The sequence below is a fragment of the Cystoisospora suis genome (genome assembly GCF_002600585.1).
Source record: "Cystoisospora suis strain Wien I chromosome Unknown contig_489, whole genome shotgun sequence".
NCBI classification, from domain to species: domain Eukaryota; phylum Apicomplexa; class Conoidasida; order Eucoccidiorida; family Sarcocystidae; genus Cystoisospora; species Cystoisospora suis.
This window is the reverse complement of record NW_027153290.1, coordinates 5,535-19,561: the sequence shown is the minus strand read 5'-3', so window position 1 is coordinate 19,561 and position 14,027 is coordinate 5,535. Positions and strand designations below refer to the sequence as shown.

At 42.1% G+C, this 14,027-nt stretch overlaps 1 protein-coding gene across 1 annotated transcript in view; it reads right to left on the bottom strand.

Annotated features, from left to right (window-relative positions):
- Positions 1-14,027, bottom strand: part of CSUI_001232 (histone kinase) — a 17,615-nt gene that overhangs the window by 2,081 nt on the left and 1,507 nt on the right. Inside the window, exons 2-9 of the mRNA XM_068061438.1 lie at positions 13,333-13,502; positions 12,150-12,332; positions 10,436-10,633; positions 9,776-10,100; positions 8,787-8,890; positions 4,701-7,774; positions 1,604-3,778; positions 20-1,390 (exon numbers count right to left, since the gene is read on the bottom strand). Coding sequence (XP_067926582.1) covers positions 807-1,390; positions 1,604-3,778; positions 4,701-7,774; positions 8,787-8,890; positions 9,776-10,100; positions 10,436-10,633; positions 12,150-12,332; positions 13,333-13,502 — 6,813 coding nt within the window. The 3' untranslated portion in view covers positions 20-806. The remainder of the gene's footprint in view (positions 1-19; positions 1,391-1,603; positions 3,779-4,700; positions 7,775-8,786; positions 8,891-9,775; positions 10,101-10,435; positions 10,634-12,149; positions 12,333-13,332; positions 13,503-14,027) is intronic.

Genomic DNA, 14,027 nt, shown 5'->3' with positions numbered 1-14,027 from the left:
TCTTTATCACTCTTTCTTTCTCATTCTCTCTCTCTTTCTCACTCTTTCTTTCACTCTTGAAGTTCTCCATGTGATTGCCGTAAAGAAAAGAGCAAAGAGAGCAATCAAAGACACAGAGAAAGAAAGAAAGAGAGAGAAGGAGAGGAGAGAAGGAGAGGAGAGATGAAGAGGGTAGCTATTTGAGAGAAACAAGAACGAGACAGATAAGATTGGAAATGACAACTTCGAAGTCTCTCCTCCTTCTTCTAGCGCTTACTATGCAAACATACTTTTCCAGGAATACACATATGCCCCTACATATAGACACCTTTGTAGACAGACCGATATAGATATAGAGAGCTTGTTCGATAGAGAGATAGTCGTAGAGATGAGGACACATCGACTGTCGTTCTTTTTCTCCTCTCTTCAGGAGTACGGGTAGCTTTCCCTCTATTAGACACGCACTCGATCGATACACACCGTCAACAGACTACACTGACTCTTCAAATCTCATAAAAAGCGAGTATAGCCATGTCTATACGGATCTAAATATAAGACGTATATCCCTATATACGTGCAATCGTCTATATAGATATAAACATGTCTGTATCTATATCCATTCTTATGGTAAGGATTCTATATACAGGGAGAGATAGTTTCACTGAGATAAGCTTTTCCTCTTTCTCTTTTTGACTAAGAGCAGAAAAGAAGAGAAACATATTCCAGCTCTCCTGTTTCTTTCCTTTCTTCTTCAGCGAGCAATCGATCTCTTTCTCATCTCTACATGTCAGAAAAGAGTCTTGTCCCTTTTCTTCATCTGGACTTTTTCATCCCTTAGGATACACACCTGAAGCTGTCCCTCTTGTCGTTGATTGAGGGGGAAGGCATGGGGCATAGTACCTTTCCCATGTATTAAGAGGATGGTGAGACGATGAGAACCACAGAGTGGAGAAATTCGGGTGTATATACACTCCACTAGAGGATGGCTGATGCGAAGGAGGAGGGATGATGAGGGGTGGTGAGACTCCCATTTTCTCGAGTGTATATACACCACCTGAGTGGGAATGCTGATTTTCTTGACGGAGAACATGACCCAGTGATCTTTCTATCTTCCTTTCTATGCTGTTTCTCTCGTCAAAAGATAAGCGAGAGAGAGAAGAAGAAGGAAGAGATACCTCATTGGACCTAGAGACATTCTTCAAGGGAATGAAGGGAGCAAGAGGAGGAGCTTGAAAGACATTTTCTATATCGCCATACTGGGGAGTCGCGCGCATGCATGGTAAAGAATCTCTCGTCAGTGACGTTTCTCCTGGAGACTTCATATCGGTAGTTTCTAAGAGATCCTTTCTACCGTGTAAGTCTTGAGAGGTCTTTATCATCCCTTTGACTGAATGGGGTGAAGCGATGACTCCTGCGAGAGAAGAACAGAACATGATCGAAGAAGAAAAAGGAGACAGAGAGAGATTTTGGGTGTCTCTTCTTTGCGTCTCCCTTTGAACTTCTCGGAGATTCTCTCCCTGTAAAGACTGAAATAGACATTTATCTCGCGTTTCATCTCTTAGGTCTGTCGTATATCCATTCATTCCTATGGTCATTGTCTTCTTCTTCCTTTCCTCTATCTTACCTTGTTGGCCTTCTCTTTCTTCTCCTCTTCCTTTCTCAACAGTAGGAGAAGCCGACGAAGAGAGAAGCTTCGTATTCTTCAACAAGTGAGGTGGATTCCCAGGGAGAAGAAGAAGATCCTCCGCAACCTGCGCAGGCCCCGTCGCCCTCATGTGACTATTCAAGCCCTTCCTATCTAAAGATGGAGAAGAAGACGAAGGAAGAGAAGAGACATGATTTGCATAGTTGCCTATAGAGTGATCATAGAGCTCCATTGTCGAACTGTTTGCATCGACACTTCCGTGCGTAGGAACATCGACGATCTGAATTCGATTCTTGGAGGAGGAGAAAGACGCTGAAGATAAAGCACACTCAGGAGAGGCCATCTTTTGCCTATCTTTCACATTTTTCATGTTGCCTCTATTATCCCCCTGTTTATTTGGATGGGAAGAAGAAGAAAATGAGCTTGTAGAGAAGGATAGGACAGATGGATGAGGTTCCGGGCCTCTACTATAGAGAGACGAAGAAAGAGAAGAAGAGAGATGAGGTGGAAGCGTCTGACGCTGAAGAAGAGAAGAAGAAGAAAGCCCAGAAGAAGAAGAAGAAAAAGACGAAGAAAGAGAAGCGGGATAAGGAGGAGGAAGAGTAGTGGGAGTAGAAGAAGGTTGATCTCTCTTAGTGAGGTGGCCACCGTATGGAGAAGGCACGTCTCTCTCTATCGCAGGCTGCTGAGTGAATCCCTGACGCAGACGGGTGCTCTTACTGATAGAGGAGGAAGATGAAGAAGAAGAAGAAGAAGAGAGAGCTTCTTCTTTTCTTTCTCCTTCTCTTCTTCGAATCGTCGTATCTAAATGAAGATGAGAAGAAGAAGAAGATACACCTGAGAGAAGGAGATTCTCGAGGTGAGTAGATGAAGACAGAAGAGAACGCGTTACATGACTTTCTTCTTTTTCATGGAGATGAACCCCCTCAGAGACCGACTTTTCCTTCTTCTCTCTTTCTCTCCTTTCTATCACGGCTTCTACAGCGGGATTCCTGCAAGAAGAAGAAGAAAGAGATATTCCTAACCTGTTGGATTGAGAGAGAGGATGCTGAAGAGAAATAGTTCCAAAAGAAGAAGAAGATACATGTGCCTCTCCCATCTGAAGAGCAGAGAGATTCTGACTAGCTTCCTTATCTCCTCCTAGGGGCGACTGTGAGAGAAGGAGAGAAGAGAGATCTTTCTCAGAGACCTGTTTATTCTCTCCTTCTTTCACGGTGGATGAGCAAACAGATGAAGTATCTTTCGTAACTTGAGAAAGAGGGACCTTCTTCTTCTGAATCTCCCCAGACTGCTTAGGAAGAGCAGTATGAAGATGAAGAAGATCTTGTGTCTTAGATAACGGGGGATGAGAAAGAGGAGAGAGATGAACTGCATGCAGTTTCTTCTTTTGACCAGGGAAAGGAGAAGAAGAAGAAGGAGGATAGTAAGTCCCGTGTCGTGAAGGAACTGAAGAAGCAGAAGAAGAGAGAAGATGAGGAGGTGCGGGTGACTTGTGAAAAGGAAGAAGGGGAGGAGAAGGAGAAAGCTTAGGCGCTCTTTCTTTCGGGATCTCCCTTGCAGTTAAAGAACCTCGGCGTGTATATGAAGAAGACGAAGAAGAAGGAGGAGGAAGAAGAAGAGACCTTCTCTGTTTTGAAAGCATAGTAGAAGAAGAAGAGAAAGAAGAAGACTGAGAGGAGCTGTTGCTATGAGACGGATGACGATGATAAGAAACAGAATAAGGAGAGGACGCAGAGGAGGAGGGTAGAGACGTTTGCATAGACTGGGATGCCGAAGAAGAAGGAGGGCGATGAGTCAAACTGCCTCTTCTTCTATCCCGAAGAAGAGAAGAAGGAATACCTGACGAGGAAGAAGAAGGAGAAGAAGATAGAATCTTTCGAGATAACACACCTCTGTGATGGTAGAGAGAACCTACATTGCGGTTCTGACGGCTTGGCAAAGAAGAAGAAGAAGAAAGAAGAGAAGATGACGTCATGGCTAGGCAGCAAGAGGATGGACGATGAGTTGGCTCGATATAATGCGAAGAAGATTTTGAATGGAGAATCGTAGGCATAGCTGAAGAAGAAGAGGATTTGCTGCTGTCTATCGCACTTTCGGATCTTGGGTGAGGTAGCGAATACATTTCGCTTGACGATGATCGAGGTGTATGTACACCTGAGAAAGAACCACGCAAAAGGGGGACGCATGACTCAAGCCTATACTTATCATCTAAGCTCTCCTTTCTTCTTCCTTTTCAGAGATTCATATATAGGTATGCTTGGGAAATCTCAGTCTTTCTTAAGACAGAAAAAGACTTTCTCTCATTCCAGGAGGAGGAAATGAATGGAGTGCAATCGAAAGACGACTCCCTCAGTTCTCCGGGAGAGATTCTACCACTCGTCTTCACGACCAAAGAGAAAAGAAAAACTACTTTTCTACACAGAGGAAGAGAAGAAAGAAGAAGAGATTCTTCTTCAGAGTTTCATATTCAGAAAGACAGTAGATCAGATTCCCCTTGCCCTCTCTTTCCTTAAAATGAAGACAATCCCTCACGAAGAGTTAAGCACCGATACCTTCATACAGGCTAGCCCGAAGATACAAAGAAGGTCTGCAAAGACCGACACGAAAGAAAGAGAAATTAACGTAATTAGATAGATAGATGGATATGAGTAGATAGATTAAAGATAGATTAAAGATAGGTAGATATGAGTAGATAGGTGAAAGACAGGTAGATAAATTGGAAGTAGATAGACGAGAGATAGACAGGCTGAAGATTTATTTCTGAAATTCTCGCATGCAGTCTAGAGGCCCTGCTTTTCGATAGTCGAAGACACGATTCAAAAATGTATGTCGTGTCTACGTATATATAGATATAGATATAGATATCTATGTATACGAAGGCATATCTACCTAGACTCCTGCATATCCACTTGTACGTCTGTCTGTAAGCTGTCAAACTACCTTCTATACATATAATATAAATACATTTAGACATATCTCTCCTCTTTAGATATGTAGAGACACACATGTATAGAGATGCTGCCTGCATGCGTGTAGATACCACACTGACGCTGAAGAGAGCTGATGGGTTTCTTACGTGTTTCTTCTTCTTCTCCTCCCTCTTTTTCTTTTCCTCTTGATGTAATAGAGACTTTAGTGACCGTGCTTCTCTTCTTATTCTTAGGACTGTTTGCCTGGGCCTCCTTTCTCGTTGAAGCAGTCGGTGACGGAGCTATTCTCGCGGACTTCAGACGTTCCCTTCCTTCGCCACCTCTTGCTCTTCCTCTTCCCTCTTCTTCTTCTCTCCTTCTTGTTCTCCACCCCCCCCCTCCGCCTTCAGTGGCATGAAGCGTTCGGGTCATTAGCTTGGCTCGATGGAGAAGGAGGTCATCTCGGGGAGTTGCAGATCTCCTTGCTTTTCTTTCAGTTCTCTGGGGGGCAGCCGCGAAACGAAGAAGAAAAGAAGAAGACTCGTTTTTCTCCTTCTCTCGTAGATCTCTTTCTCCTACCTTCATCATGGGCGTCTTGCGACCAGAGCATTCCCTCGTCTTTCTATCCTCTTGATCCTCCTCTCCTCTTGCTCGATGTCTTCTTTCTTTCTCTTCCCCCTCATTCTCTCTCTTTTCTTGTACTTCTTTCTCGCTGCCTCCTCCTTGTCTTTCATCCTTCTCCAGGAGATTTCCTCGCTCGAGAGAAGCAGAACAAGATGGAGGTCTCATCTTTATGTTTCTCTTTACTTCCCATTCTTCAGCCGTCGCCTTGGATACGAGGGGAGGTATGCCAGAGGGTGTACATACACCTCCCGCTCGGCTCGGAAATCGTTTCTCGCCTTGAGAAGAAAGCCCTTCTCGATCTTCTTCTTTAGGAAAAGATTCATTGACTTCAACATCGTTCTTCTTCTGTGTCTCTACATGGATCGAAGAGAATCGATCTATCTTCTTCTCTCCTCTTCCTTCCCTTTCTACGGATCTATTGTGCTTCTCTTCGCCACTCTTGAAGTAAGTCGCACGAGAAAGAGACACAGGGGGGAGACGGGCTGTGAGAGGAGGGGGAGGAGGCATCACACGGCGTCTCTCGGGGAGTTTCTTTCTTGTCAATGAACTATTCGCCTTCTGCTTAAGCGCCTGAAGTGAAGGATCTATAAATCTTCCTGAAGAAGAAGAAGAAAGAGGATTAGAAAGAGAACAAGAAGTAGAAGATAAAGAAGAAAGGGTCGTTCTCTGCTGTTGAAAAGCCATTCGGCTTATATACGAAGAAGGCCGAGAAGTCTTCTCAGTTCGCGAAGTTAGGGAACCTCCTTTGAATCTCTGATAGTTACGTGGTATCATAGTAGAAGAAGAATAAAAGCACTTCTTCTCTCCTCCTTCTTCTCCTTTCTTCTCTCTTCCTCTTCGTGTAGGAAGAAGATCTCCTGGAGTGGACTTTCCGTAAATCTTCTTGGTCTTTTCTTCTTCTTCTTCTCCCCCTCTTTCTCCTTCTTCTTTCTCTTCTTCTTTCTTACCTTGACGTGGCTTCTGTACACGAAGAAAAGGGTGACGTAAAGGTGACGAAGAAATCTCTTTCTTTGGCAGAGAGCAATTCGCATCTTTCTTGAATTCTTCGTCTTTCTTCTTCGCCTCTTGTACGTTCTTTCTTGTTGACATCCTATTACTCTTTAGATCTCTTTTCTTTTGATACGAAAGAGTTCTATTCTCAAGAGGATGGTGTGAGTTCTCTGAAGATGCCGGTAAGCAGAGAAGAAGAAGAGGAGGAGAAGGAGAAGGAGAAGGAGAAGAAGAAGATTTCTCAGTTTTGTGTTCTTTCTTGTTGATCTTCTTGTGCGACTTACTTTGGTCAGGAGGTATAGACACCCCGGGAGGTACAAGGAGAGATGAGGAAGAAGCAGGAGAAGAAGAAGAGTAAAAGTTAAGAAGAAGAGGATCTTTCATCATAGTAGACGGTGTATGTACAGCATCCCCTCGTTTCTGAAAGGGAATTGCATGCGAAGACATTAGCAAGTCTGAAGAGAAAGGAAGAGAAGAAGGCATGAAAGAAAGATCTTTCTTCTCTTCTTCTTTTCCGTCTTCTTCTTCTTCTCTTTCCTCTTCTTCTTCTTCTGCTCTCTCTTTTCTTGCAGAGTGTCTGAAGGGTGCAACGTTGTTTGAGGCATGATGTGTAGGATGAGTAGAATTCCTCTGAAGATGGAGAGGATCGCCAAGTCTGTCTTCTCTTTTTCTCTTCATTGTTTCTTCTCTTCCGTCGCTTTCTAAATGATCTGAAGAAGAAGAGGAAGACGAAGAAGAAGAAAAGACACATGAAGAGAAAGACGACGAGGAAGAAGAAGACGAATCAATGGTACTCGTTGTCGCGTTGCTTCGCTCACGTGTATGTACACCGCCACGGAAAGAGGAAGATGAAGGACCTGAACTGCGATCTACTACTACTACTCCTTCTTCCTCCTCTATTCTCTTATTCCTCTTCTCCTTCTTCTTTTCTTCGTCAATCTTTCCTCCTTTTCCTGTCTCCCTTTTGGTTTCTCTGTCTTCACTCTCTTGTTCTCCCCCCCTCTTGAGATCTTCTCTTCCTTCTTCTTCTTCTTTTTGAGAAAGAACTTCCCCATGCATCTCTTCAGCAGAAGGAGAACAAGATGAAGATGAAGAAGAAGAAAAAAGGCGGGAAGAGAGAGGAAGAGACTGACGAGGGGGAGGTGGGGATGGATCGTGGCACACATACGATTGAACGTAAAGATGAGAATGACTACAAACCTCCCCACCTGAAAGAGGCGGAGAAGAAGAAGACTGAAAATAAGGATAAGGGAGAGATGGAGGAGGAGGAGAAGGAGCGAAGGAAGGAGAAAGAAAGGGGGGTATAGAGTGACTGTTGACTTCAGGTGTATAGACACCTGGAGAAGAGACAGGAGAAGGATAAAAGTGAGGTGAACAAGAAGAAGAAGAGGAACAAGGACGGTTGAACTCACGAGGAGGAGGAGAGATCGTCATCGTTATCTTCTTCTTCTTTTGCTTTTCTATCGGGTGTTTGGATTCTGCATCTTCTCTTCTTCTGTCTAGAGATGAAGAGACATGGCTAAGATTCTCCTTCGTGTCTAGAGGACTAGGCGTAGGCGCTCTCTGAGGTGTCTTTCCAGGTGTGGCTATGTGCTCCAGACTCATTCGATTTAAGAGAAGAAAGTACCTGCAACAAGAGAAAGAAATGCAGAAAGACGTGAGGAAAGAAAGATACAAGAGAAGATAAAATTGCATACAAGCAGACAGAACAAGGAGAAAAGATCACTAACAAGAAAGAAAGAAAGAGGAACGGACAGAGAGAGGTCTAAACAGTCTTTCCTTTTCTTTTTTCTTCAGGAAGGCCACAGGTAAATTGCCATGAGCTGCATGCACATATCTGTACCATGCAGACAGACATATGTACATCTAGGCTTTCTCATACATCGAGATATAGAGGGATATACATACAGACAGATTCATAGATTGAAGATAGCGAGTAAGATACACTACCATAGATAGCTAGACTAAAGGTAGGAAACAGATTAAAGATTGATAGATAGGCAAAGATAGATACACAGATGAAAGATAGATAGATGAAAGATGGCTCGAGTGGAGTGGGGGAAGAGAATGGATGGATGGGGATAGAATTTTGAACGTCTGCAGTTGACACGGGCGAGAAGAATGATATGAGAGACCGAAGACAAGAAGACAACTGCTCCCCCCTCCTCTCTTTCTTTCTTTCTTTCTTTCTCGCTCTTTTCTGTTTTGCTTTACCCATATCTCCAGACAAGGATAGCTCATGATCTTAGAAGAAGGTCTTCGTCACTTCTCCTCTGGGGGGGGGAGGGGGGGAGACAGACATATAGAGCATACATATACATGAACACAGGATAGGAAGCTAGAGAAAGAGGAGAGAGAAAGACACATCTATCTTTTCATCAATCTGGAACTGTCTGTTTGTTTGTGTACTGTATCAAGACGATCCATCTTCTCCTTTCTTTCTATGTGCGCAGCTCCTTTTTATACGAAGAGACAGACTGAAGTATCTAGAAGCAGAGACAAGTAGATGGAGACAAAGCAAAGACAAAAAGAAGGAGAAGAAGTCTAAAGAGAAGAGAAAGAAGAAAAAGGAGAAAGAAAGAAAAGGTGAGAAAGAGATAAGAAAGAAAGAGGAGTTGTGTATGATTAGGCTGACATACGCGGCGGTTCTGAAGTTGAGTTTCCCGCTTTGTAGATCGGCTTCAGTGGAGTGTACATCCACCCCAGGGATTCGCGCCATATAAAGTAAAACTGAAGATAAAGGCTAACACAATGAAGCATGCAAAAAAGCAAAGAAGCAAACTACACACGAAAGGATAAGAAAATGACGATGAAGACAAAGATGGAGAATAGAAAAAGAGAGAGAAGAAGTAGAGAGGAACGATGAAAAGGCAAGTGGAAGAGGAGGAAGAAAAGAAGACAAAGAGAAAAGAAAAGAGAGGAGAGTCAAAAGGGAGATAAACCGAAAAGAAGAAAGAAAGCGTCTCTCTAGTCCATCTATAGGCATACAGATATACGTAAACTAAGCCTTTCTTGAAGAATTCTACATAGATGTAAGGGTGTGTAAGATTGTACTCTCTCTCTTCGCATATGTCTAGATCTTCTGTCTAGAGATAGACAATAGGCAGGCAGACAACTGGAGAGATGAATGGGGAGATCAATGTGCCATCACACCTTCACCTATCTATCTATCTATCTCGTCGGACACGCAAGCGCTATCTATCTATCTATCTCTCTTAAATCTATCTATCTATCTTTAATCTATCTCTATCTGTTCCTTCGTATATACATAGGTACGTAGTATAGCATCTCTATATACACATACATACATAGACACACAGTCACACATACATATACACATACAGGCATAGAGACATACACCTGCATACACCCATTCACATATATATATATATACATATATATATATATAAAGAAAGAGAGAGTTCATATGATGTCGTTCCTACTAAATAAGAGAAAGATGGATACTTGATCTACGCATGTGTATGATACCCTGCCCGTCCAGGTCGCGTTTTTCTCCCCATGAAAGAGAGCCAAGGGGGAGTGAACAAGGGCGAAGAAGAGAAAGAAGTCGTCACGAAGGAGAAGAAGAAAAAGAAGAGAAGGCAGTGCGGCTTCTGTATCTCCTTACCTTGTGCGGATTGATCGATGCTGTCCATCTCCAACAGCTCTTACAGCCGCGGACACCACAGCTGTAGAAGTGCAAATCTTCTTCCTCATTATTGTCGTCAGTTCTGGAAGTCTTTTGACAGCCGTAGACACGAGAAGAAGAGAAAGAAGAAGAAGAGCTACCAGGAGGCGTTGTAGGAGGAGGACGAGGAGAAGAAGAGGACAATCCAAGAGGAGGTGTAAGAGAAGAAGAAGAGAGAGATGAAGGGACTGTAAAAGCTGGATCATTCCTTTGAATATGACCGAGTGCATTTCCATCACCTCCACATACACTTGGCATGTTATACCTGGAAGAAAAGGCATCCAAAAGAGAGATAGAAATAAGGAGGAAAGAAAGAAAGAAAGAGATAAGAAAGACGTTGAATGGCATTTCTTCTTTTGGTGCCTCTCTCTTTCTCTCTCTCTATCTCTCAGTCTATGTGCGTTTTAACAAGATGGACCTCCATCCCATCCCTTTCTCTCCCCTCCTCTTCACATCTGAATCTCCTAAATCTCTCGTCTCTCTTTCTTCTCCTTCTTCTATCTCCCTGTATATATCTCTCTATCTCTCTTTCTTTCCTTCTCTTCTTCTTCGTCTTCTTATTGACGAGGAGACGTGAGGAGATGAGAAGGCATGGCTTACCAAGGATGCTGTTTAATGTGGCGGAGAGTAAATCGAGTGGAGGGGTTAGTTCTCAAGATGCCTCGTAGAAGACTCTCTGCTGGCTCGGATATCCAGGAGGGATAGTCGATCACTCCCTCTATAATCTTTCTATAGAGCTCATCCGTGCATGCATCTTCAAAGGGCAGATATCCCGCTAGTAAAGCAAAAAGAATTATTCTACACACGAACGCAGACATACATCAAGAGAACAAGAAACACTACCAAGAGGAAAAGGACCATCAAACAGAAAGAAAGAAAGAAAGAATGAATGAAAGAGTGAGTGAGAAGATAGAAAGAAAGAGATAAAAAAGAGATAAGAAAGAGAAGGGCAACAAAGGCATATTACCAGCATGAGAGAAATTCGATCTCTTCTTTCCTATACAAGTGCACCTCGTCTCTAAAGAATCTGTCCTTATCTCTACCTGCCTACCTATCTATGTATAGTCTATATACCTGTCAAAATATACGTATCTGTCTATCTTTAATATAGATGTATATACCTATCTACCTATCTATCAGTCTCCATATCTTTCTCGTTTTCTAAAGATACGCCTATATATGAGAATAGCTATTGATGTGTATGTATGCTTGTATGTGAAGGCGAGCAGAATAAGGGACGGAGAGGGAGGGTCTGTGGTCTTCTTTACATGCACGTTAAGATAAATCAGAGAGACAGAGAGATAAAGAAGAAGAAGAAAAAAGCCAGGAAAGAGGAGAGATGGATGCGGAGTAGATAGATATGTTTCTCTAGATGCAAAGGCATGTCTGTATTTGAGGCATACGATATATATACCACACAGACATCTCATACACTGATATAGAGAGATAAATAGATCAAAGACATAAACAGATTTAGAAGAGATAGATAGATTAAAGATAGATGCAGGTATAGAGATAGATGTATACACATATAAAGAGAAAGAGAGAGAAACCTATAGAGGATGCATGCATACTTGCGGATGGATGTAAATATATCTGCCTATTTGTATATATATATATACAGATATGTGTACAGTCTCTGAATCCATTAGGAAAAAGAAAAAGAAGGAGGCGGAGGAGGGTGGCATTTGGCGTGTGAGAAACGAAAGATCAGAATACAGCAGAAGAGAAAGGAAGAAAAACGAGTGAGTGATCGAGTTGTCGGAAAGGCAAGAGAGGTGAGGTAAGTCTAGAGATATTCTTTGTCTCTCTTTCTTTCATCTCTCATCTGTCACTCCCCTTCCTCGTGTGACTTTTCTCCTTCTTTACTCCAAGATAAAAGAAGGGCACATCTCCAACTTCTATCACTCCTCCTACTTCTACTACTGTCACTGCAGAAGTTCCTCGGCGTCTCTCTATCTCCTTGAAGGGTCGGTCCCTCCACCCCACACCCCTCGCACTCAGGTATACAAACATGCACTTACACATATCTACATATATATATATATATATATGTACACCTGTCTATATCTATATCTATATAGCTGAGTATCTCTCTAAATGCACATATATATATATATACAAATGTATATATATATGGCTGAGTACCTCTCTATATTTATAGATATATATATATATATATATATATATATATGGTTGAGTACCTCTCTATATGTAGCTATATGCATATTTGTATATAAATATGTATGTATATGTATCGTACTGTATAATGTTTCCGGAAGAAGAAAAGAGAGAGAGAGAGAGGAGGACATACCCTAGACTCCATATATCGACAGAGAGGGGCGTGTAGATTTTTCCTTCGATCATTTCGGGGGCTGCGTAGGAGGGCGAGCCGCATGCAGTTTGGAGAAAACGGGTGTACAGATTCGACAGACCAAAATCGACTATCTTTATGTTCTTCTCAGAGTCGAGTAAAATATTCTCAGGCTTTAGATCTCTGATACAAAGAAGAAAGAAAAGAAAAAAGAGACAGAACAAAAGAAAGAAAGAACGAAAGACACAAGATTGTTCAAACTGAGACTGTTGACTACCATTCATCTTCTCCTTCTTTCTCTTCTTTTTTCTTCTAACTCTGACCTTCTTTCCTCGTGAAGACGAAGCAAGCATCTGACGACACTTGTGTAAGGAGAAATCTTGTCTCTTCCTATTTCTGTTCTTTCTCCACCCCTGTCTATCATCTGTCTCTTTCTCGACCTACCGATCTATCTATCTATCTGTCCTTGATCTTTCTATCTACCTCTGTATCATTCTATCTATCTCTCTTTGATCTATCTCTCTGTCTCTCCCCTTAATCTATTTATCTCTCTATCAAAATCTCTATCTATGTATTTATCTATCTATTTTGTATGTCCTTCGTTTCTGTAGAATGACAGGAGAGAAAAGTGCGAGGAAGTGAGAGCGCGTGGAGGTCTAGGCTCGCGTCTCCTGCTTGCCTCCCTCGACATCTCAGGAAAAAGAAAGAAAGAGTAAGAAAGAAAGAGTGAGAGAGAGTGAGAAAGAAAGAAAGAAAGTAGCCTCTTTTCTCTTGGCTCGATACATGATCTACACACTCTCTATCCACATACGCATATACCTCAAACCTTCGGAGTTGATACACACCTATAAATATAGATGTACATGTATATTATATATATATATATATATATGTATGTGTATGTATATATGTACGCAAGGAGAGTTCAAAGTCTTTTGAGAGATGGATTAAGAGAGGAGATAGAAAGAAAGAGAGGGAGAGAAAGGTACATAGAGAATCGTAGATCTAGAGAGAGATATAGATACCGATGTAGACAAAGGAGTATGGCTATGCTTACAAAGTGTCTCTCTTTACCTGAGGATCTATAGATATCCCTAGAGACAGAAAGAGGACGAAGACGTTGAGGTGTCTGTACACCTGGCGAGTGTGCGTGCGTTTGATATCTTGTTTTGGTGAGATCTACCTGTGGCAGATGTTGAGCCTGTGCATTTCCTCAATGCCTGATAGAATTTGACGGAAGAATTTGCATGCCTCCACCTCGTCAATTCTCTGCTTCTTCACGATATAGTCGTAGAGCTCCCCGCCCGAGGCATACTCCATAACTAAATACAAATTCTGATGGGTCTCAATGATCTAGAAAAGACAGGACAAAGAAGAAGAAAAAGAAGAAGCAGATGAAGGGGGGTGGAGAAGAGAGAGAGAGAGAGAGGGAGGGAAGAAAGAAGAAAGGAAGAAAAGATAGAGAAGATACATGAGAAGAAGGAGAAGAGAAGGAGATCGAGGAAGTCATCTTAAAGAAGTATAAGAGAGGAAGGAAAGAAAAGAAAGGGAAGAAAACGAAACGAAAAAGGAGGAACAAGAAGAAGAAAAAGATGTAAATATAATGAACAGGAGATGAACGAGATAGTTGGAGATGGATTAAGAATACCTAGATAGATGTATAGAATTAAGACACATACATAGATAGATAGATCGATAAATAGAATAAAGATAGATACGGAGAAAGTAGAAGGAAACACTAGGGAGAAGGTCTGAGAGAGAGAGTCGGTAGGCATGCATCTATTTGGTCTGCTAAAGAAGATAGATAGATAGATAGATTAAGGATAGATGGTAGATTCAAGATCGACAAATAGACAGGAAGTCTATCAAAGACAGATT